At 40.6% G+C, this 26,650-nt stretch overlaps 1 protein-coding gene across 1 annotated transcript in view; it reads right to left on the bottom strand.

Annotated features, from left to right (window-relative positions):
* Window positions 1–26,650, bottom strand: part of FSIP1 (fibrous sheath interacting protein 1) — a 207,826-nt gene that overhangs the window by 4,142 nt on the left and 177,034 nt on the right. The window contains exon 11 of the mRNA XM_033435831.2: window positions 14,977–15,487. Coding sequence (XP_033291722.2) covers window positions 14,977–15,487 — 511 coding nt within the window. The remainder of the gene's footprint in view (window positions 1–14,976; window positions 15,488–26,650) is intronic.

Below are 26,650 nucleotides of genomic sequence, written 5' to 3'. Positions count from 1 at the left end.
GATGGGGAGTGACTGCAAGTTGGTACAGTGTCTTTCTCTGGGGTAAGGAAAATGATGCAAAATTGATAGTGGCGATGGATACGCAATTCTGTGAATATACTAAAACCCACCGAATTGTATGGTATCGTTGAACGGTGGCCCCAAAAAGGTTATGTCCACATCCTAATCCCTGGTACCTATGAAACTTATCTTACTTGGGAAAAGGGTCTTTGCAGACATACTTAATTAAGGATCTTGTGATAAGAGCATCCTGGATTATCCAGGTGGGCCCTATATTCATTAACAAATGTCCTTTTAAGAGAAAAGCGGAGGGAAATTTGAGACACACGCAGAGAGAGAAGGCAATGTGAAGACAGAGTCAGAGACGGGAGGGATGTGGTCACAAAGCGACGAAGCCAAAGAATGTCCACAGCCTGAGAAAGTGGCAGAAGCAAGGAAGCATCCTTCCCTAGAGCCTCCAAGCAGAGTGTGGCCTTGCTGACACCTTGATTTCAGACTCCAGGCCTCCACAACTAAGAGATGATAAATTTCTGTTGTGATCATTTGTTGTGGCAACCTCAGGAAACTAACACAGGTATTTAAAAAAGATGTCAATAAAGCTGTAATTTTAAAAATCAACCTAATAATTAAGGGTAAATGATTTGGAGTTTCAGAGAGTAAAGTGAGAAATGTAGTGATAGTGTCAATGCATGGAGAAGAAACAGTAAACAGGATGTAGAGGAAGGTGGGATGGATGAGAAGTGCACCTCAGTAGCCCACACATGCAATGAGCGATGATAAGACCACAGCCCCTCGCCTTCATAAGTGCTCGTCCTTCTCTGTGGAGTGTTTTCCCTCTTGCCCACCCAGTAAATGACCACTCATCCTTGGAGGCTCAATTCAAATGCCACCTCCCCATCTCTCCAGTGTTCATCATTCCCTCTAGTGTTGTCAAATACTTTGTCAGGAAGCTCTTATATTCTACTTGTCCCACTATGCTGCGATGATCTGCTTAAGTGCCTGCCTTCATCAGTAGCCTATGAAATAATTCAGAGCAGTGATCATGTCCTACTCACCTGATAACCTAGGAGCAGCATCCTTCATGAATGAATACAATGGAGCCCTGGAGCAGTGGTTTTAATCATAGCTACACAACAGAATCACCCAGACCCCATCCTCAGAACTGACTTTAAAAAATACAGATGCCCAGAGCCAACCCCTAGAAATCAATTTAATTCTGGAATGAAACCGAGGCATTAACCTGTTTTTAAATCTCACCAGATGAATCTAATGTGCAGTCAGAGGTAAGAAGCATGGTGTAAGGCATGGACTCAGTAAAGCTTAACATGCCAGGCGGACCTGAGGCAGATGCCAAGGAGAGAGTTCTGAAAATCAAAAGTACACAAAGCACAGATGATCCCATACTGGCTAAGTGTGTCTCCAAATAAAATACTAACCATGAAAGAGTAGAGAACTCAAGCTAGGACATGCATGCTCTCAGTGCTTAAGAGGAAGGTTACCCACAAGAAGGACAACAGGGATGGTTGGGGAGATAAGAAGACAATCTAGAAAAGGTAGTGACCTTCATTAAAATGAAATTCAAGAAGATAAAGCAGGGATTGAGCAGATGGAAAAGAAGATACTTTCTGACATTATTTTCACCACCACCACATATGCTGGTATTTTTATAATCCTAAAATAGAGTGACTAGCAAACCATCTAATTCAGATCTTCTCACACTTTACTGTGCATACAAATCACCTGCTGGGGGCATCCTGTTAACATGCAGACTCTGATACGGTAGGTCTGGGACTCTGCAGCTCTAACAAGCTCCCAGGTGATGCTAATACCGCTGGTCCATAGATCTAGTCTACAGTAATGATCTTCAGTAACTTTTTCATTTCACTCAATTTGAATGAAGCAATGGAATCAGAAGTTCCCAATACCTGATAAAGTGATAAGTTCATTACAGTTAAACATCAAAGCTCTCCAACATTGTTCATTTTATACTACTAAACAAAACAGTTAGAGAAAGTGATATTTTATAGTAGAGGAAAATAATCAGCGGCAAATGTTTATATGAAAAGTCTACCTGAAGAAGAACTGAGTTAAAGGAAATGAAAGTAGTTTGAAAAGATAAATTCATCAGATATAAATTTACTATATACTAAGGTCTTATATAAAACAGGAATTAGCCCTGGGAATTTCTAACATGGCAGCTCTGATATTTTGATCAAAGAAACTTTGGAGGGTTGATTAAGTTACTAAGAGCATCTGAGAAGCAATCAGTAGCCTTGGAAAAGTAATTTAACAAATAATAACTAGGAGGCCTGAAGACACACACTGAGAGAAGGAGAACTCCATCAAAGCAATGATGAGTTAAACATTTCCCTGAGAACAAGACAAAATACTTTTTAGTGGAAAAGAAAAAATATTTTTTAGTGGAAAAGAAAAAAGTCAGCTAGTAGTAGTATTATTTTCAGAATCTCACTGCCTCCACTGCAAACCAGTAAGACTATAGTACAACAATGAAAACTTTCTCAAAACAATCTAGTTCCCTTCAAACTGTTCAGGTGGTATGAGTAATGATACACACTAACACACACCTCCTTCAAACTGCAACATCTTCCCAAAAGTCAGTCCACCTGCAACCATGCTTCACTGAGCAAGTTACAATCAGATCCTTTGATGGGCAGAATTTCAACATGAAATATATTTAGATTGTAAAGCTGTCATTGTTTAGAACTTGTTCTATCTGAAGACCCCAACAGGATAACATAATTAGCTTTCCTACATCTAAACTGAATGCCATATTTCTCAAATATGCACAGCAAAATCTTGTGGCTTGCATTAATTTGACAGACTGAATACTCTACATCAGGGACTCTGATTTTGGTAAGTCTGGCTTGGGCCTTGGACATAGGTACAAAACAGACAAACAAAAAATTTCCCAGATGATCTCTACCTTCACCGTGGTTAGGAATAATGCTCTGGTGGTTTGCAACAGTGCTTTCTCAAACTTCACTGTAAGTACCACAGGAGGATCTTATTCAAGTGCAAGGGGCCTTAGGCCCTGCATTTCTAACGAGCCCCCAGTGATTGGACAACACTCTAAGCAGCAAAGGCTTATAACATGGGATGGAAATCATATGGTCCCAAAGGACCAAGCACATGAAGTAGAGGGCCAAACAGGGCCATGTTTTCCAGGAGAGTACATGCTCCTTCTAAAGGGAACATCTGCTATTCAGCTCTCCTCCCCAGTGGAAGACCTGCTCATTTGTTAGAAAAGTCAGAAATCCAGGCTTTTATGAGAAATCTCCTGATGAAATGTTAAATATATACTGTGTAGGCCAACCAAGTCCAGTCACCGAGCTAATCTTTCTTTTGAGCTAATCATTTTATGTGGCTTTTCTCATTTGATCCCTATTACAACCCTAGAGGGTAAGTACTAAAGCCAACTTATCTTACAGATAAGGGAACCAAGGTAGAGAGGAGAAAGAGATTAAGTAACTTGCGTAAGATCATCTGCTAAAAGCCGAGCAAGGATTCAAACCTAGGTCTGTCTCACCCACAGCCCACACTCCTAACACTAGACCAGATCATGCTGGTGGGTGGGTGAACAAGGCATCTCTCTGCTCATCTAGGTTCTAGCCTCGAATCTCGCCACTTACCTGGACTCTATTAACTTTGTCCTTTGGGTAATTAATTTGCTCCTTGGTTTTATGTTCTCAGTTTCAATTTAGAGTGACCAACCAGCCCAGTTTGCCAGGGACTGAGGGTTTCCCAAGACAAGGGCCATTCAGTGTAAAACCAGGACACTCCTGAGCAAACCAAGACAGTTGGTCACCCTAGTTTTCATTTAGAGGTGTTATTTTAAAAACAACCTTGGGGGCTTCCCTGGTGGCACAGTGGTTGGGAGTCCACCTGCCGATGCAGGGGACACGGGTTCGTGCCCCGGTCCGGGAAGATCCCACATGCTGCAGAACGGCTAGGCCCATGAGCCATGGCCGCTGAGCCTGCGCGTCCAGAGCCTATGCTCCACAATGGGAGAGGCCACAACAGTGAGAGGCCTGCATACTGCAAAAAAAAAAAAAACAAACAAAACCTTATCTGTTAGAAATTTTTAAGAACATTATTCACTAAATGGGTCCTATGGGAAATTCCACTTTGTTTTTCCATGAAGAATTAATATAGTCCCGTCCCCGTTCTTTACTATGTGACTTTGTGTCCCTTTTTGCCCTATTTTATTGTTATTTGTTAATCATATTTTCCTCTTTGTGATATGAATTTATGTTGATAAGCAGTTCAAGTGCCTGTTGGGAAAAAGAGAATACTGTACATGCATAGATGCCTTTTTGATTATCTAGGAAGCAATTCAGCCTAAGATACTTAAGTACTAGACTAACCATAGACGTGAAGCACCAGTGTACTTGGTGGTGTCTCCCAGGTTGATGGGACCAAAGACCACTTACTCTCCTTACACTTCCATGTGGAGGAACCTACAGTGGGGGCATATCCAGCATCACCCCACCCCACCTCCCCTCTCCCCATGGGAAGAACAGTCAGTTATCTGACTGGTGAGTTTAGGGGAAGAAATGGCATGCTCAGCTCACTCCTCCCTCCAAGGGGGTCAGCATCCCCCGCCCAGGGTGCTCCTTTGTTCCTCTGTACTATTGCTCCACGTGGACAGGTCTCCATGGGTGAGGCTTTTCACCTCTGCCAGTGACTGGGTGTATAAGTTCATTTTGAGGGTGTAGCATTAGGAAGACCATTTGGCTGCCTGCCCAGGTAACAACAATCCCCTACGTTTTATCAGCAATAAAGCCAACCTCCTTGATCTCCACTTGTCAGAATCTATCCATCTCTCAACTGGTCTGATAGGGGTGGGGAAGAGAAGGGACTATTTATCCATCCCCTGAAACCCCAACAGTAAGTGAGTACAACACTGACCTTACTGGACCTTGTTTCCAGAAAGTCAAATAACAGTAGTTACCACTAAGCTTAAAGCACAAACATGAAAAATGAAGTATTTCAGGAGGAGGGATCAAGGTGGCAGAGTAAAAGGACATAAGGCTCACCTTCCCCCACAAACACATCAAAAACACATCTCCATGTGAAACAATGCTCTCTGAAAACTGGCAGAAGGACTCCTATACAACCAAGGCTGTAAGAAAGATACACAGAGAATCAGGCAGGAAGAGAAGGAAAGCAATCGGGTTGGGACCTGTGCCCCTGCAATAGGAATCGGAGGAAAAGGGAGATTACACGGGCGGACACCTGCACTGGGGAGTGAGCAGTTCGAGCCACAGATTGGGCACCCCAGGCTGGGGTCCTACACAGGGGAGACAAGCCCCCTTAGCTGGTTGGAGGACCACTAGGACAAACAGAAGGGCTATGAGAACCCTGGACTCTGCCCTTGAGGAGCGTAGGTGCACTGACTACCCCCAGGCAGGGTGGAGAGACGTCTGCTCAGGGCAGCCAGGTTTCCTGCAACCGCAACCGCCTCGCCGTGTGCCCAGCCTGACCTCCAGCCCTGCTACCCCCATGCCACAGCATGGCACTGGATCTGAGGCACCCATGACCAAGGAAAGACTCAAAGGTGGGACACAGAGGCAACCCAGTCCCAAGGTGGAGCCCGGGTGGGGTGGCGGTGGCCACAGCTGGTGTTTACTCAAGCAGCTCCTCAGAAGGCACCCAGATCTCTGACAGCAGTTCCTCCACCACAGCTCACCTCCTGATACACATCAAGAGGGCACATGGCTCCTGCTAGCCTTGCAGAGTGGCTAAGCCACAGGGCAGGGGTGGTAGAGGCTGGGGGCAGTGATCAGCTGTGAGGGGCAAAGGGGACTTGCACCTGAGGCTGAGTCTGAGCAAAGACATGGGTGACTCCACAAGCATCACATCCGACCACTGTCAGTGCATGGGCCCCACTTACTTCAGCACTGCCTCCTCTGTGACAAGGGTCCCGGTACAGGGAGAGGGAAAAACACACACTTAAAGGGAGCAGAGCCAGCTCGGGTCCAACCTCCAGGGCTTCTGCTCCAGCAACTTGAGATCAGACCTCACCCCTAACAGGGCAGTGACAGCCACTGAGCAGAGAGGGAGTCCTACTTCATACACAGCACCAGTTCTAGCCCCTATATCTACAGCCCCACCCCCTACCAAGGGGATAGCTGCCGGAAAACCCTGAGGAAAAATATGACTTGGGTTGACCTCAATCCATCTCTCCCACCCAAGGCAACGATACATGCAGCCCACACAGGGATGCCCCCACATAATAACCCCCCTTTAAGAACACAATCAGTAACTGTTTTACCTAAATTCACAGAAGCAGAGAAAGTCAAGTAAAATGAAAAGGCAGAGGAACTACTCTCAATTGAAAGACAGAGAAAAACCCTGAAAAAATAAGTAATAAAATAGTAATAAACAATTTACCAGATAAAGAATTCAAAACATTTGTAATAATAAGGTTAACTGAATTAGGGAAAAGGATTGATATAAACAGTGAACATTTTAACAAGGAACTAGAAAATATAAAAAAGACCCAATCAGAAATGAATGATTCAATAGCTGAAATAAAAAACACACTAGAAAGAATGAATAGCAGATTAAGTGATACAGAAGAATGAATAAGTGATCTGGAAGATAAAATAATGGAAATCACCCAATCAGACCAGCAGACAGAAAAACTAATTTTAAAAAATAAAAGCAATTTAAGAGATCCCTGAGATAACATTAAGCATACCTACACTCACATTATAGAAGTCCCAAAAGGAGATCAGAGACAGAAGGGGATAGAAAATGGATTTGAGGAAATTATGGCTGAAAACTTCACAAAACTGAAGAAGGAAACAGATATCCAAGTATAGGAAACTCAGAGAGTCCCAAACAAGATGAACCCAAACAGACTCACACCAAGGCATATCATAATTAAAATGACAAAAGTTAAAGAGAGAATTCTAAAAGCAGCAAGAGAAAAACAAAGAGCTATATAAAAGGGAATTCCCATAAAGCCATCAGCTGATTTTTCTGCAGAAGCGTTGCAGGCCAGAGGGGAGTGCATGATATATTCAAAGTGCTGAAAGGGAAAAACTTGCAACCTAGGATACTCTATCCAGCAAGATTACCACTTAGAATAGAAGAGATAAAGAAGTTCTCAGACAAGCAAAAACTAAAAGAACTCAGCAATACTAAACCTACCCTAAAAGAAATATTCAAGGGTCTCCTGTAATTGGAAAAGAATAAAGAATCTATAGGAAAGGGAAAATCCCACTAGGAAAGGCAAATATATAGCAAGGATTGAGGATCAACCACTTAAAAAGCCAGTATGTAGATTAAAAGACAAAATATTGTAAAAGCAACTATAACTCAACAAACAGATAAGGGATGCATGAAGATGTAAAATATGACATGAAAAACACAAAATGTGAGGGAGTGAAAAATGTAGATCATTTAGAATGTGTTTGAACTTAAATGACAGCCAGTTTCAAACAAGTAGATATAATTATAGATCAACATATATGAACCCCATGGTAACCACAAATCAAAAACCTAAAATAGATACATAAAAACTAAAAGTAAAGGAACACAAGTATACTACTAAACAAAATCATCAAACCACAAGGGAAGAAACAAAAAGAAGTAATAAACAGAGAAGAAAACAAGTAATAAAATGTTAATAAGTACATACCTACCAATAATTACCTTAAATGTCACTGGACTAAATGCTCCCATCAAAAGACATAGGGTGGCTGATTGGGGAAAAAAACAAAAAACAAAAAATAAAAAACAAGACCCTTCAATACGCTGCCTACAAAAGACCTACTTCAGGGCTGAAGATACACACAGACTGAAAGTTAGGCGATAGAAAAAGGTCTATAATAAAACAGAAATGAAAAGAAAGTAGGGGTAGCAATACTCATATCAGACCAAACTTTAAAACAAAGCCTATAACAAAAGGGCATTATATAATGATAAAATACAAGAAGAGAATGGTACACTTATTAACATACAGGCACTCAATACAGGAGCACCTAAATATATAAAGCAAATTCTAATAGATATAAATGGGATAAATTGGCAATAATACATTAATAGTAGAAGACTTTAACACCTCACTTACTATAATGGATGTATCATTGAGACATAAAATCAATGAGGCAACAGTGGTCTTATGATACAATAGACCAGTTGGATTTAATAGGTATCTACAGGACAGTACATCCAAAAACAGCAGAATACACATTCTTCTCAAGTGCACATGCTAGGCCACATGCTAGGCCACAAAACAAGTCTCAACACGTTTAAGATGACAGAAAGTATATCAAGCATTTTTTCTGACCACAACAGTATGAAACTAGATATCAATTACAAAAAGAAAAATGGGAAAAGAACAAACATGTGAAGACTAAACACCATGCTACTAAAAAAACCAATGGGTCAAAAAAACCCAAAAAAACCCCAATGGGTCAATGAAGAAATCAAAGAGGAAATCAGAAAATACCTCAAGACAAATGAACATGGAAACACAGCACTCCAAAATCTACAGGATGCAGCAAAAGCATTTCCAAGAGGGAAGTTCATAGAGATACAGGCCTTTATCAAGAAACAAGAAAAATCTCAAATAAACAACATAACCTACCACCTAAAAGAATTAGAAAAAAAAAGAACAAACAAGGCCCAAAGTCAGCAGAAGGAAGGATATAATAAAGGATTTATAAATTGAAGGATTTATTTCAAAGAGGAAATAAATAAAATAGAGACCCCAAAAATAGAAAATATCAATGAAAACAGGAGCTGCTTTCTTTTGTAAAGGTAAACAAAATTGATAAAACTTTAGCTACACTCACCAAGAAGAAAAGAGGAGAGGACCCAAATAAAATAAGAAATAAAAGAGAAGAAAAGCAACTGATACCACAGAGATACAAAAAATCAGAATAGAATACTATGACCAATTATATGCCAACAAATTGGACAACCTAGAAGAAATGGACAAATTTCTAGAAACATATAGCCTTCCAAGACTGACTCACAAAGAAACAGACAATTTGAACAAACCTGTCACTAGTAGTGAAATTGAATTTGTAATAAAAAAAAAACTTCCCAGCAAACAGAAGTCCAGGACCAGATAGCTTCATGGGTAAATTCTACCAAACATATAAAGAAGAACTAGTACCCATCCTTCTCAAACTATTCCAAAAAAATTGAAACGGATGAAACACTCCCAAATTCATTCTACAAGGCCACCATTACCCTGATACCAAAACCAGACAAAGATACTACAAAAAAAGAAAATTACAGGCCAATATCTTTGATAAATATAGATGCAAAAATCCTCAGTGAAATATTATCAAACCAAATCCAACAATATACAAAAAGGATCATACACCATGATCAAGTAGGATTTATCCCAGGGATCCAAGGATGGTTCAATATCTGCAAATCAATCAATGTGAAACACCACACTAACAAAAGAAAAGATAAAATTACATGATTATCTCAATAGACACAGAAAAAGCATTTGACAAAATTCATCATTCACTCATGAAAAAACTCTCATCCAAGTGGCTCTAGAGGGAACATATCTCAACATAATAAAGGCCATTTATGACAAGCCCATAGCTAACATCATACTCAACAGAGAAAAGTTAAAAGCCTTTCCTCTAAATTCAAGAACAAGATAAGGTTGCCCACTCTTGAAACTTCTATTTAACATAGTATCGGAAGTACTAGCCACAGCAATCAGACAATAAAAAGAAAAGGCACAGAAATTGAAAGGGGAGAAGTGAAACTGTCACTATTTGCAGACGACATGATACTTTAATATAGAAAACCCTAAAGTCTCTACCCAAAAGCCATTAGAACTAATAAATGAATTCAGCAAGGTAGATGATACAAGATTAATATACAGAAATCTATTGCTTTTCCATACACTAATAATGAACTATCAGAAAAAAGTTTTCTCTTTTCAAACCAATCTCTTTTAAAATCACATCAAAAAGAATAAAATACCTAGGAATAAATTTAACGAAGGAGGTTGAAGACCTATACTGTGAAAACTATAAAACATTGATAAAGGAAATTGAAGATGATACAAAGAAATGGTAAAATATCCTGTGCTCTTGGATTAGAAGAATTAATATTGTTAAAATGTCCATACTACCCAAAGCAATCTACAGATTTGATGCAATCCCTATCAAAATACCCATGACATTTCACACAACTGGAACAAATAATCCTAAAATTCAGATGGAACAACAAAAGACCCCAAATTGCCAAAGAAATCTTGAGAAAAAAAGAACAAAGCAGGAGGTACCACCCTCAGACTTCAAACTATACTATAAAGCTACAGTAATCAAAACAGCATGGTACAAAAAACAGGCACATAGATCAACGGAACAGAACAGGGAGCCCAGAAATAAAACCACACACTTATGTTCAATTAACCTATGACCTAGGAGGCAAGAATATACAATGGAGAAAAGACAGTCTCTTCAAGAAGTGGTGCTGGAGAAACTGGGCAGTTACAAGTAAAAGAATGAGACCACAATATTTCCTCACACCATATACAAAAATAAACTCAAAATAGATTAAAGACCTAAATGTAAGACCTGAAACCATAAAATTCCTAGAAGACAACATAGGTATAACATTCTTTGACATAAATTGTAGCAAAAATTTTTTGGACCTTTCTCCGAAGACAAAAGAAATAAAAGCAAAAATAAACAAATTGGACCTAATTAAACTTAAAAGCTTTTGCACAACAAAGGAAACCATCAACAAAACAAAAAGACAACCTACAGAATGGGAGAAAATATTTGCAAATGATATGACTGACAAAAGGTTAATACCAAAAATACATAACCAGGGCTTCCCTGGTGGCGCAGTGGTTGGGAGTCCACCTGCCGATGCAGGGGACACTGGTTCGTGCCCCGGTCCAGGAAGATCCCACATGCCACAGAGCGGCTGGGCCCGTGGGCCATGGCCGCTGAGCCTGCGCATCCGGAGCCTGTGCTCCGCAGCGGGAGAGGCCACAGCAGTGAGAGGCCCGTGTACCGCAAAAAAACACAAACAAAAACAAACAACCAGAAAAATACATAAACAGGTCATACAACTCAATATCAAAAAACAAACGATGAGCAGAAGATCTGAATAGACATTTTTCCAAAGACGACAAGCAGATGTCTTACAGGCACATGAAAAGATGTTCAACATCACTAATTATCAGAGAAATGCAAATCAGAACAAAATGGGATATCACCTTACACCTGTCAGAATGGCTATCATCAAAAAGCCTACAAATAACAAATGTTGGAGAGGATGTGGAGAAAAGGAAACCCTTGTACACTGTTGATGCGAATGTAAATTGGTGCAGCCATTATGGAAAACAGTACAGAGGTTCCTCAAAAAACTAAAAATAGAACTGCCAAATGACCCAGCAATTCCCTCCTGGGTCTATACCCAGAAAAAATGAAAACACTAATTCGAAGATACATGTACCCCAATGTTCATAATAGCACTATTTACAATAGCCAAAATATGGAAGCCACCCAAGTGTCCATCAACAGACAAATAGATAAGAAGTGTTATAAATATATATATATACAATGGAATATTACGCAGCCATAAAAAGTATAAAATTCTGCCATTTGCAGCAATGTGGATGGACCTAAAGAATATTATGCTTAGTGAAATAAGTCAGACAAAGAAAGACAAATATTATATGATATCACTTACATGTGGAATCTAAAAAATAACACAAATGAATGTATATAGCAAAACAGAAAGTGACTCACAGATATAGAAAAGAAACTAGTGGTTACCAGAGGGGGAAGGGAAGAGGGGAGGGGTAAATTAGGGCTATGGGATTAAGAGATACAAAATACTCTGTATAAAATAGATAAGCAACAAGGATATATTGTATAGCACAAGGAATTGTAGCCATTATCTTGTAATAACTACTAATGGAGTATAATCTGTAAAAATACTGAATCACTATGCTGTACACCTACAACCAATGTAATGTTGTACATCAACTGTATTTCAAAAAAAAAAAAACAAAATGAGGTACTTCACACTAGAAACTTTTAAAACATCTGTGAAGCAAATCCTTATTTTCAATACCACAATTGAAACTGGTCCTCAATGTCACTAGGCTTGGTCCCTTTTGAAGTTTTATCTGACTCTGCCTTTTAGAAGCAGAATTTTAATATTCGTAACAGACTCAGTTCATCAAGGAAAAGAAAACTACATATCAATAATATTTGCTATTTAAAGAGAAAATGATAAATGGTTCTATTTTCTTCCTCTATGCTTACAGAAATCTCATCTGACTCATATTCACACATATCCGTTTCCTGAGAAAGAGAGGGAATATAATGTAACACCTGAACACACTGCAATTTCTTGTTACAATTACATCTTTAAAGGGCTTTTTGCCAAGAAAACTGGTTTAGCATGTTCATTTTTGATGTTTTGGTGTTCATTTTTGCATAAAGTACATAATGTCCAATTTAGTATTTTAGAATAAACTGATTAGCAAGTTATTTTAATAATTGTAAATGCTGAGGTTAGTAAAAGAAAAACTCCAGCTTCAGATAGGCTGACCTGCTCTCAAAATAATAATGTAGGACCTATTCCTTAAGGTTTATTATGTAATAAACAGAAAGTAAAATTGGTTCCTATATTCACATCTATGCCATCTTAAGCCTCCATACTCACAGGGTCATTTTAATCAAACATTAGGATTATCTAGCACCATCAGAGGCATGTTTTCTGAAGTTATAGGTAAGCCACCATAGCTTCTTTCCATTAAGTCACATTAAGTTCTAGTTCATTCCATCTTTCCATGTTCTTCTCAGTGACAAATATACATCAGTGTGACTGCCATTCACATGGAAGTAAAGTTATATCTTAGCAAAATGCTGTTCCAAAGCCCCATACACTGACTCCACGGGAATGAGACCTCATAGACAGTAAATCATCATACCCAACTGAGTAAGTCTGATTACAGTAGACAAAGGGGAAATGCAGATACTTTGTTTCTACTAAAAACCTTCTGTCCAAAAAGAAAGAAAGAAAATCTTCTGTCCAAAAAGAAAAGAAAATACAAAAAGAAAGAAAGAAAAAGAGTAGAACAAAGTTCTCATGGCGTATTTATTAAATGAAGATCTTGGTGGGAGAAGGCAGACCACACTCATTTAATTGAATTGCATGTTGTAAGTGAACTCTGCTGCTAGGTAAAAACTGTATAGCTTGTGGAATTTCACCAAAAGAAAAAAAGAAAAAGGTTCCAAATCTTTATATAGAATGTGAGGCTTGCATAATTCTTAAGCAATACCACCTGCTTTCATTCATAATGCAAAGAATAAATGTGAACCATACTTTCAGTGCATTATTCTAAAACTGGATAATTTAAATTCCTTTATTTATTAAACAGGCACTTGATTTAAGGCAGCACTTTGGACATCATAGAAGATGTAACAATGAATCAGAAGATAGGACCCCTGTCCTCAAAAAGGTTACACAATTCTAAGGGAGAAAAAGTGTGGGTGTGTGTGCCAAATGATGTCAAGAGAGTGTGTGTAAAACGATGTGATCAATACCCTTGGACATTTAGAAGAGAAGTAAGACTTTTAAAAGAGAAGATGAGGGAAGGTTACATTCAGAGAGGATAGGGTTAGAATTCAACTACTATTGAAGGGATACCTGAACAAGCCTGAGAAGAAAGGGGCCTGAGCAACATGGGAAAGCACTGGGAATCCCGAGCCCAGATCAGCTACAACCTGAATAACATTTAGGGCACTAGATAGAGATTGATTTCAAAGGGAACTGCAGGTCAGAGTGTGGAGGCCTTGAACAGCAGGCCTGTTCAAGAATTCAGACTTCATTCAATAGGCGGAGGAGAGTCATAGAAGCTTTTTAAGCTGGGAAGTATGTTTATCAAAGTTGTACTTTGGGGGAATTAGTTTAGGTGGTTGACAATGGCAGGAGGAGAGGAGAGACCAGAGGCAGGGAGGCCTGATCAGGTTATCGCATTGGTCCAGTTGTGGTAGGAAGAGCAAGGGAGGGATGGACATGGGAGACACTGCAGGAGCAGAACAAACAAGATTGGAAGATTGGAAGTGGGAAGCAAGAGAGAGGGACGATTCAGTGATGACTCAGATTTGAAGCCTGGGTGGTTGAGGTAACAGAAGTCAAGAGGACAATCTGAGTTGAGAGGGAAGAATGAGGAAATCAGTTTGAGGCCATATCTAGATGGCAGTTAGAAATACAGGGCTGAGGAGTTAGTTCAAAATTAGTAGATTATAGATTTAATAGGTAATAGATATAGATTTAATAGACAATATATTTTAGAGTAATCTACACGAGAGGAAAAGCTGAAGCTATTTAAATAGACTCAACAAATACAACACAGACTATGTTAGACTTCTAACATAAATAAATAATTGAATATTTGTTTATATCAAAAAAACTGCCCATAGTACTTGTATCCTGTACCATTGTACCATTGTAAGATGCAACACTGGTTCAAAATTAAAACGAAAAACAAAAAACCTGACACTATACAAGTAGCTGGGATGGGAGGTTTGCGTACAGAAACGAACAAAACCACAATGATATATGGCATTTTACAAATTCATTCCTTGGAACAAATTTTCATCACTGAAATTTGGAAGTTAAAATACTAAGCAAATCTACTCAAATTATTTGTATCCATTCAAACTAATTTCTCTTTTCCTCTGAAATCAACATTGTTTTCTGGATAACCATCAAGAATATGTATTAGCTACCATTAAGAATAATGCATTTCATATGAGTACTATTCTCAATCTTGATATGAACATTAATAAATACATTCATATGTTAGAATGCTCTTAATTGACCCCATTTGTGACTTTCAAGCATACCTCCTTATCCTACTCTACTTTAAACTATACTACCTTTATATTGAAGTGTTTAGTAAGGATTATTTTCAGTGTATTCTCCAAGCCTCACCTGGTCTGGGTTTCTCTGGAGGGCTGAGTTTCAGATGTTGGTCTTCGGATGAAAGGCTCACGCTGATGCCATACAGTGGATCATCCAAGAAAGAGGGCCTTTTCAGTCTCCCAATGCCAAGAGTCTTTGACATAAAATAGTCTTTTGTGTCACCAATAACCTTGTCCTCAGAAAGCTGGAGGCATTTCATATTCTTTGCTTCAACGACAAGAGCTTCTGACGTAAAATGCCCAGTCGAGGCTTTGGTCAGATAGTAGCCTCTAGATGTTTCACCTTTGGCATTCTCAGGCATATTTGCGTCTTCCACCTCAGTGCTTTTGACCTTTGTTTTTGACTCATCTAGTGACTCAGAGAGAATAGATCTGGAAAGCTGGGGCAACTCAGGTGTTATATCCTCAATGTCTTTCTTTTCTCTTTCTGAAGACAGTCTAATCATGGATTTTTGTTTAAGTGTGCATTCATCCAGAAGACACCTTAACTGTTCCTCAGAGAGAAGTGATGTTGAATCTAACTGGTGAAATAAACCAAAAGTTTTCATAGTCAATTGATTAAGTAAACGCATTTAACTTTGGTAAGCTTCCAGTAGTGTAGTACAAATGCAAGTAACAGGAAATCTTTTACTCAAAACACCCAAATAACAAAACCATTCATATTAAAGTATCCAAAATTGCAGGGGAAATGTACAACATGCCTAGAGAATAAGTTTAGAATCAATCACACATACTAAGATCCAGATAAAAGTCCCACAACTGGGATGGAAATGAACTGCAGCACCAAATTAACCACTAACACTCCCTCTACACATAGAAGTACCTGGAGCTGAAATGAAGATATTAGAAAAGCACCTTCGATTTTATCAGTCTTGGGGCATCAAACAGGGTAGTAAGTAAGCAGCTGTTTGATAAATAGCCAGGAATCCTGCCATAATCTTCAGTAGGTGTTTCTCTGTTCCCACTACTCCTTGGTGTAAACCCTATCACCACCCAATTCCTATATCAGGCAAACAGGGCAGATTCACCTGCCCCTGGGGATTCACCACTCCTATGTCTGTCTACAACTTTCAGTGGACAATACTACCAAAGACAGAAAAGGAAGAGTGAAGGGGTGGTGCATCCTGAGATGTGTAGTTGCTTCAATGTTACAGGCCTAGACAGAGGCCAGAGACATTCCAATAGCAGTGCATTCTGGGAAGAGGATTTGATCATACACATTTAATCTCCGCTTGTAGATGTTATCAGGGCTGATTGTTTCAACCAAGATCTTAAGGATTTAAAAATATTTCTTCTCTTCCAGTGATGCTCTCAGGAAATAAATCAAACAGAAGTACAGAGCTATGTTCTATAAGAATTCAACTGAACAGCATGCCACCTGAATTGCAACAATGTCAAAAAGAACGTGATTGAAATATATTGAAAGACACTGAAAAAAATTTCTCCTTCTTTAAAGAATCAGCACTGTCCCTGATTTACATGGTAGATTATCTAGGACAACACTAATCCTCCTTCACAGGGGAATGAATTATCTGAAAACAAGAAATTCCCATAAGAAAACCTAATCATGAATTGTAATCGCCTTAATTTCTACTTCAGTAAATTAAAACAATGCTGTTGGTCTACTTTGTAGGACACAGTAAGAATTAACCAAATATTCTGCATGTATAAAGTATTGGGGCGGAGCTGTTATTAGAACTAGTATATTTAATTCCCCATTACTGTGCAATGCTTCTAATGCAGCTAACAAAAAGTAGTACATTAAACAAATTTTGTACCATGCTTTTAAAAAATATTATGTGTTTTAAAATTATATTTAACTTCCATATATTAAAAACCAGTTTTCATAGTGGCGAGTACCATTATGAGTTTGAGAGTAACAAGAAATTGTCTGGGAATCTATTCTTAATAATCACCTGGGATTCAAAATTCAGGTAAATCACCCTAAGGTTAATATGCACGTCAAAAAAAATAGGTTGAATTACATATTAGCAAATCCTGCTTTTAATCACTAGACATTTCATGCATCCAGATACATAGGAGCATTCCCTTCACCCTACTATGTAAATGTAGTCAACTAGAAAATGAAGGCAGCCCTTATATGGTACTAGATAACTAAAATATACTTTCAAAATCTGCATATATAAAATTCCTTATAATGAGTAAACAATTCCCTAGGATTTAGAAACCGTCCACTGAGTGTCATCCTCAGCAAACATCCAAACCAAAGGCTTAACATATGAAATTTCCAGACCCTAGAAAAAAATCAGTCCATACTAGAGCAAGAGCGTGAAGGATTACGGAAGGAGGTCTCTGGGAGGGGCGGGGAATAAAAGAGGGGGAGGTGGAAGATGGGTAGATCATCTGATATGTTTGCTCATGTCCCCAAATAATATTGATAGGATAGATGCTTGAAGTTCTGAAGACATATTTTGCTAGACACACAGAAATTTAAGTAAAAGGAAAAATAAAGCAATTATGAACTCTGGGGAAAACAGAAAGCTAGTTTTTCAGATAGATAACAGAAAATTAAGCAAAAGAAAATAAGATAATTATTAACTCTAGGACAAACAAAAAAGTTGTACAAGAAAGGATACTATAGTATACTACTTGCTTTTGCTGTAAATGATGCTTTCACAGTCATCATAATATAAATAGTGATGACTGGGATAACCAAAAATTGTGATTTAACTATTTTGGAGAAGTGGTAGGAGAGAGAAGGAATGTTTGGAGTAACAATGTGAAACCCTTGGCTATAATTATAGGAAGTCAATATATAATTGATATAACAATACAGTACCATCATATTATTGATACGAAATGTCAGGTCATTGTAAATTGATATAAAACTGATCAATTAGGAAGGCAAGCTATTAAGAAATAATATAGAGTTAAAGCAGGGGAAACCTTCTAAAGGAATTAAAAGGGGTTGACTCTGGAGAGCAAAACTAAGAAATGGGGAAGAATGGGCAAGGAGCTATCATTTTTGTTTAAAACATTTTAACACAACTATTTATTTTATTACTATAAGTAAAATTAACTTAAAATAAAATATAAAAGTGATTTAAATGCATTCAAAAATTTTAAATAAAATTAATTTAAAAATAAATATCTGGGGCTCTCCTGGTGGCACAGTGGTTAAGAATCCACCTGCCAATGCAGGGGACACAGATTTGAGCCCTGGTCCAGGAAGATCCCACATGCCACAGAGCAACTAAGCCCGTGCGCCACAACAACTGAGCCTGCGCTCTAGAGCCCGCGAGGCACAACTACTGAGCCCGCGTGCTACAACTACTGAAGCCCGTGCGCCTAGAGCCCGTGCTCCACAACAAGAGAAGCCACCACAATGAGAAGCCCACGCACCCCAATGAAGAGTAGACCCCCACTCACCTCAACTAGAGAAAGCCCGCGCACAGCAATGAAGGCCCGATGCAGCCATAAATAAATAAAATTATTTTTAAAAAATAAATAAAAAAATAAAACTCTGGAATATTAAAATGAAATTCCCAACTGGCTATATCTTTGGGCATCAGAAGCAGATCCAGGTTTCATGGAGCCTGAAGTTTATGTGATATTGGAGCAGGGGAGGGTACTTCTTTAAGAAAAAGAATACAAAATTACAAATAGAAAATAGGTATAAAAGTGAGTTTTTCTTCTTTGGAATGTGAAAAAGATCACAAAAAATTAATGGGGGAAACATCAAGTCCATCTCTTACACTATCTCTTTAGGTCATTTACCAGAAATGCTTATGTTTCCTGACTGCAACCTAGCTTCCTCTCCCCACTCAAGGTTCATACAAGAGAGGGCCCCTGAAGCTTAAGCTTCACTGGTTTCACAGTAAATCTTCTGGGTGCTCCAAGATAAAGCATAACACATTTGAGTCTGTATGTACACAGAAACAAGCTCAACTACAATAACCCTGATCCTCTGGGGGAAGCAGCCCAATGGGAAAGAAAAGACTAGAACTTGGGCTTCAGTTCAAGCTTTGCCACCTTGTGCGTATCACCTAAGGGACCCATTTACTGCAGGTGTGAAAAAAGGAATTGAAGAAGATGATCTCTACGTTAACTTGTAGCTCTAAAATTGCTTTTTATGAATAACTACTCTAAAATTAAAAATACATATTAGAATAAGCTGTTCTATTGCACCTCAGAATGTCACCTGGGTAGAATTTATGAAAACAATAACAAAAAGAGAACTTTTATTTCTTTAATTTCTTCACAATACCATCTTGAACTCAAAAAATAACTAAAAATTCTCTGGTCTCAAAACATTGTAAGTACAAGTAAACCAAGTATATTAAGCTCTCAAATTAAATTAATTTCATTACAGTGTTTCTGGGTGGTAAGACATCAGAACCTTCAACACAAGCCATCTTTCTCACCTTTTGATTCCCTGCAGAGTCTTGCCCACAGTACATGCTCAGTAAATCAGTGTTGTGGAAGGTTGCTGAGTGTTTTGAAATGGCTAAGTACTACATTAATATAAGTTATTTACAAATGCGGAACTGGACTAAATGGGGCTTATCACAAACATCCCTAATGACCCTTGATAGGTCTGGGGCCATAACCCACACCTTTCATCCAGATTGATTTCAAACTCTGAACTAATTAAGCTCCGTATCTCAATGACTGACTCACTGTGCAAGCACAGTCAAGTAACCATCTGTTCAAGTCTTTACCTCAAAGTATTCGTCTTTCATGCCAGCTCTAATTTTCCAGTATTTCATAAACAAGTTATTATTCATGCTATTCTTGTCGTTCATGAAATTCATCATAGTGCATCTCAGTCTTCATTTTTCCAGACCAGAGCCCAATCTATTTTCTCTCCTTCTATGAAAGCCCCTCTTTTCCCATCCTCATTTAAATAGTCTTTTTATGGATCTTCTTTCTTGTTTTAGCCAAAACACACGTACTCTGTAGTCATAGAGTAAATGTATTGGATTTTCTCATCAGGAAAAAACTATAGAACACTTGTGGTGTTAGTTCTCATGCATCTTGCTGGTCTTGTTGGCACCCCAGGTGATGTCGTACAGAATAATAAAAACTAGCATTTACTAAGCACCTACTTTGGGCCAGATACTGCCCTATGCATCTTACATGTATCAATTCCTTTAATCTCCATAACAAACCTATGCAGTAGATACTATTGTTATTCCCATTTTATAGATGAAGAACTGAGGCAATGAGAAATTAAGTAATTCGTCCTTGGTCGTACAACTACTAGGTGGTGGGACTTGAATCCAGATAGTCTGGGTCCAGAGCTTAAATGCCTTACCTAGTCTCTCATTGTAAATGAGTTCTTCCTCTACCATTCTCTAAGTATCCTTTTCCCAACTGACATTCACTTTTCTGTCCATTCCCTCAGATATTAAAAACCCTTCCTGTAGATTATTTCACTTAACTTTGGATTTTATTACCCCAACTACCTCAGCATCTTACACAGATTTACACGGTGTCCTCTACTTCAGCTCACTTCAGGAAAAAAAAAAAAAAGACAACCCCACCTCCATTCACAGGGTGCCCACTGTTTATACTTCTCCACCCATAGAAATACCAGTTTGGTGTAGTAGCTAAATCTGATGGGGAATGTAACTTGTAATTGCTGGTAAGGGATCACAGGCTGTGGATTACCTGACCTTCATCCCTGCCTCCCCTCCTATGCTAGGTATGTGGAGTTTCCCCAGCCATAAAAATCTCCACTCATTTGGTACTGGATTTGTTGACAAGGCAATCAAGATTTTATGTCTCTGGTGCAGATAACCAGAAAGTCAAGTATTACAAACTAGCAGAGGCAATTTTGTCCTTTGATGTAAGCTTATGTCTGATGTTGGGGTTTTTTTTTCCCCACAAACACTAAGTTCCTAAAGGCCCACCCTATAAAGCCAATACATTTATCACAAGTGAGAAAATGGGGGGAAGCCAGAAGCCCTAAATGATTAACAGCAAGAGTGTGGATATAAATTGCTTTCAATGACATCAAGTTCTACTTTAAAATAAACAGCTAGAAAACACCCCACCCTTTGCTTAATTACCAATATATAAGTTTACAACTCTCTGTTGCAGCCACTGCTGGCAACACTTAAGCAGTAGTTTCGTCAAGGTTTTTTAGCCGTTAGGGACAGAAATCCTTATCTCAAAAAAACCCCCCAAAACAGGGTAGGCTATGATGAACTCCTTTAGCTTTCGCTTGTCTAGAAATCTCTTCATCTCAGGCAGTAGAGGTGAGTGTTGATGTAGGATCTAAGAAGTCACCTCATGGATACCAATAAGCAGGAAATGAAGTATCAACAGGCCTGTTGGGGTCTGGAGATGAGAAGCCCCCAGGAACCAAAGTCATGTGCGTCGTCGTTCTCTTACTGAGTCCCTGTGGTCTCTTAACTCACTGCTTGTCTGATGCATGCTCCTCTCTGCAAACCAGCTTTCTCTGCTTATTAAAGGTTTCTGCTCTCTCACAACCTCAGCTTGCCCAGGTAGCATGAGTTAATGCTCATGACCTCAGCATGACATTAAGAGTCTGTCACCCACCAATGACTGACAGTGGTCTCTATGTCTATTAGCTCAAATTTTCAAGCAAGATAACCTGGTTGGTCACTGACCAAATGACGGACTGAAATGTCAGTTTCAAGTGTTTACCACTAGTCCAATCACCTGTGGTGAGGGTCACATAGTATGAACTTGGCCACTCAAGTCCATGCTTTTGGGTAAGGGGGATTTCCCAAAGAAGAAGGCATGAGCAGAGCAGGGACCCCAAAATAAATCTACCACATTGCTAAACTAGAATTGCTATTAAGTACATAACCAATAGAAGGGACCTGACACTTAATGAAGTTTTATAGCCAACTAAAGGATTAAGAATCAAGGAGTTGCCAAACGTCACCTATCTCATTCAGTCTGAGCACTCACTGAATAGCTAACTGAGATATAAAAGTAGAATTACTTGTCAGAAAATATTCACTTGTAGACAGAATGGTAAGACTTCCAGGTGGACTACAGAACAGCACTTTCAAGTCAATATGCTCCTAATCAGCTCATATGAGCTCAACAGAGTCACATCACTTGTGGTTCTTAAGAGTAAACAAGCCTGAAAATGATGGGGGTAAGTGATTAGTGTTCCTCTGAATGTCTGCATCAACAAGGATACACTGCCAAGGACTCACAGAAGGAACAGGCTTATTCACCCTTCCCCCTCCTTAGCTCCTTCCCTCCCTATCCTATTCTTCGCCCTTCCTCTCTTACACTGAGGCTACCCCAGTCACACAGAGGCAAGTCTGGCAGATACGATGCTCTTCAGAGGCCACAAAGGTCCCGGCAGCCAGGCAAGATCTGGCATATTTTTACCCAGAATAGTCAGAGGTTGTTCAGCCAGAGGAGGCTCTGAACTCTAGTCAAAAGGTCACTGCCAGAGAAACTATGTAAAACATTAGGAATAAGGGCTGAGGCCAGGTTGTAAACAGGAAAATGAGTCAGCCCCCAGGTCAGAAGCTGGAGGATCTGTGGATAGAATAACAGTGTGTGAAATAGGTCAAGATGAGCGGCTCTGAAGTGAGTTCATAAATGTCGTGATGGTATTAGAAGTCCGCTTTTATGCGGGGCCTGCCATGTCAAAGTAACCATGTAGCAGCATAGGACACCCCCCTTGCCCAGGCCACCTATCTTCCCCGAATGACTAGGAGAGGCAGGGCTTGGAAGGGTTTGCCTGATGTGTTTGCTCCATGAAAGGCTGCTGTGCCCGTGAGCATTCGGTGATGGTTCTTCCCAGCCTAGGTGCCAGAGCTGGTATCCATGACATCAGGCTTTCTGTTTCTAAGAGGACGAGCAGGGTGGGATGCCAGCAGGATCCCAGTATATAAAGGAAGGGTGGGCATGGATGGGAGGATCTAGAAGCAGGGTATGGGATCCTCCATTCCTCCGATTTGAAAAGGGGCCAGGAACTCAGCTTTAGTTGATGACATAGTCAGAAGGGTGCAGATGAGCCTGGAGGACAGATAGATCGACTTCACAACTTCAGTTTCTAAAAGAATGATGGGGGAAAAGGGCTCTCATTTTTCCATTCTGGGGGGAAACTATCACTTGAGCATTTCCAGCAGCTGCTGTTTTTTAGCAGTAGAGACAGCAGATCAACTTCAATCAGATTCCCCTTGTTCTGAGTGAGTCACTGGAATGGCCCTTCTGTAACACATCTGTCACCTCCTTGCCAGAAACAAGGCTTGGGTTCCAGCTCTGCAGCTGGAAGGAGCCTGGCACCCCTGTCCCACATTCTCCCAGCAAAACAAAGCTAACCAGGAGGTTTTCAGAAATGAGGTGAGCAAGTTTGTACACAGAGCATTTCTTCTGGTCACAGGGGGCTGGAGCACCCACCCACCTACCCACCCAGCCCCCACTCCCTGGGGAAATACATCCTGTATGTTACTTTTAGAACAACTAATTCTCACTGCTATGCAAGATGGCTAGTTTATCGGATAGTAACAGTTATGAAAATCATTTGCACGGTCTTCTCTACTCTCAGTTTGAAGTTTATTTTTACTATGTAGAGGTAAGTTGGGTCAGAGGAGGTCATGACGGGGTCAGAGTCAAGAGAGCCACTAGCTATTTAAATGCTTAAAGCTTCACCCTTTTGTCGGAGGTCAGCTGGGACATGAGTCAAGTTAGAGCGATATGGTATCATCAGAAGAGATAACCGACAAGGACCTACTGTACAGCACAGGGAACTCTGCTCAATACTCTGTAATAACCTAAATGGGAAAGAATTTGAAAAAGAATAGATGCATGTATATGTATAACTGAGTCACTTTGCTGTACACCTGAAATGAACACAACATTGTTAATCAACTCTACTCCAATATTAAAAACTAAACTAAACTAAAGAACCCCGGTATGCCCACAGGGCTGCAGAACTTTAAATACTTCTCTTGACATCATGTAAACTTCCCATTAAGGAGAAGGTGACCTCAGAACTCTGTCTCCGGGATCTTCAGCATGCGCTTTCTGGGCTAGCCTAGAAGCAGTGGTGCCGTGGTCACCACAGGACCATCCCCAACAAGGGCTCATTTAAGGTCAGGTCAGGCGAGGATATCCAACAGGAGTTAAGGAGGATAACTGATCACAACTCACACCCAGCCCAGGAGGACACGGAGGAGGCCACCTACTGGTGCTGAAACAAAGTGGAGATACCGCATGGCCTAAAAGGTAGTACCTGACCTCACACGGCCTGTCAACGGATCGAACAAAGCCTCCAGGCTCTGACCAAGAGGACTTCTGCTTTCCAGAGACATGGGCCCTCGACTGGTGATCAGTGCCACATTGATCAGCTGCTCTGAGGACAACTCTTCTGCCTTTTGCTGTGCAGTGTCTCACTATGGTAGCATTATCTAGATGGCCCCAATCAGAGAGAACCCTCAGCTGGACCCCACCTGTCGCCAAGCAGGACCCGAAGGGACCTTCCCAGAATAGGACTCCCCCACGCCCATGTCCTCCGCCTGCCTTCTGTCTGTAGAGAAACTCTACCAAAGCATAAGTTTAATCAGAGACATGAAAAAATGCAGAAGCGAAGGAAAACAGTTAAACAGGACCAAATAATAATAGTTAGCCATGAAACAAAGTCAAGGACCTTTAGTTCCTCCTCAAGGGCTTTATAGATAATACTCTGAGCTGTTTTACAGGTACCGATGCTCCCACCAGATGGAGGAAGTGAACTGTATGCTGCCACCAGCGCATAGATCCCAGATTGATTGGAACCACAAGGTTGATGATGTTGACTTCCTATTACCTCACCTCCAACCAATCAGAAGAAGGTCCACGAGCTGATCACACACCCCACAACCCCCCTCCCTCACCCTCTCTTTAAAAACCCTTTCCCTGAATGCCTTCGGGGAGTTCGGGTCTTTCAAGCACTAGCTGCCTGGACTCTTTGCTTGGTGCCCTGCACTAAACACCGCACTTTCCTTTGCCACAGCCTGGTGTCAGTAGACTGGCTTTACTACGCACGGGCGAGCAGACCCAAGTTTGGTTCAGTAACACACCCACATAAGTGAGACCCCTCAGAGAGATGCCCAACCCTGGGAACTGGAAAAGGAAACTGAATATTTCCCTGAATGGACAAGAAGTTTCCTAGCAGCACAGACAAGCCCAGGGGCCATGCTGCACTGGCATTCAAATGCTCCAACATGACCATACCCGGTTTATCCATCACCCAGAGCTGCGCACCTGCCTGCAGCTGGGCTGAGTGGATCTAACAAGGCTTGTGCTGCCCCCAAAGCTGTGGATCCAGGTATCGCTATTGATGTCACTGCCACGCCCCTCCTGTCACCCTCAGGCACATCATGCCCCTCTTGCCTCTCATCCAGGACTTCCCTATTGCTGCTGAGTTGTGACTTGCTAATGAGGTGTGAGATGCTCAGCTGGCCACTTCTAGGCTTGTGCAAATCAGTCAGCCCTTGGAGTAGACTTTGACCAAGAGGGGAGAGGAACCAGTGGGTAAAATCCTTCCCCTTCCTCCTCCTGGAAGGACTGCCCTGAAATGTAGTCCCCCATATGGATTCTCTCTGAAGGTGTCCCCCCAAGATGAAACAATCAGTGTTGTCGCCCCCCCCTCCCCATTTCTGCTTTTCTGGTGTTGCTTTAGCCAATTAAGTGGCAGCCTGTGAGTTTCAGGCTCTGCTCTTCCAGACTGAGACAGTCACAGCAAGCAACAGCCTCCAAGTGCGGGCAGGGCTCTGGAAGTGGCAGCTTGAGCTGCACAGAATGAGCCTGGGAGCACTGGGCCAGCAGCTCCACCCCAGCCTCTATAAGCTGGTCAAAGGCTCCCAGGGCGGAGCTGGCTGCATGCAGACACTGCAGAGCTATGGCCAGCACTGTCGAGATCCTATGAGGCAAAGTAATGCTTTAGGATCCTTGGGGCTCATGGCTTAATAGCTGGTTCCTACTGCCACTGCTAGATGGGAGCAGCAGAGCATTGCCCAAGGGATTGGCTCAAAGGAGAAAAGCCCTTGGAGTCCTGGGAGGACATCTGCCCAGGGCAGCCAGAGGGAGGTAGCAGAGCTGGAGGGATTATATGAATTGGAGCTAAGGGGAGACAGCCCAGGTCATAGCTTAGGTTTGAGTGTCAAGATAAACAGAAAAAAAAAAAGACAAACACGAGGTGTAAAAGTGGCCATGGAATGGTGTTCCATACCAAGTCACATCCACTGCAAAGACAGAGGAGGTCTGCCTTCATTCTGGGCGGGCAGAGCTCAAGACCAGGCCAGAGCTCTAAAGAAAGTTAAACAGGAACAGACCCTACCCTGTCAGCAGCCACTGATGGATCAAAATGAAGGGCTGGGGAAGCCGTGCAAATACATGACATTCCTCTACATCTTACATGCACCTCCAGCATCTTTTCTCCATGTTGTTTTCCCACAGCCATTGATATTTCATTTGGTAAAATGCCCCAAGTTAAGTGTCCCCTAGGCTGCATGTTATCTTTTTGAAAAACAACGAAAAACAAAAAAACCCAAAAAACAGAAACCCCCAGGTGGAGAGGAAATACCCTTAACAACAGCATAGAGTAGGAGATAGAGGCTGCCGTTCCTGAGTTTAAACCCCAGCTCTCTCACTCCTAGCTGTTCCATTCCATATTGGGCAGAGTATTTGATCTCTCAAAACTTCAAATGTCTAAACTGTAAAAGTGAAACAACAACTTGCTG

Source organism: Orcinus orca, chromosome 2 (assembly GCF_937001465.1).
Source record: "Orcinus orca chromosome 2, mOrcOrc1.1, whole genome shotgun sequence".
NCBI lineage: Eukaryota > Metazoa > Chordata > Mammalia > Artiodactyla > Delphinidae > Orcinus > Orcinus orca.
Note: the sequence above shows the minus strand (reverse complement) of the source record. Positions and strands in the feature narration are given on the sequence as shown.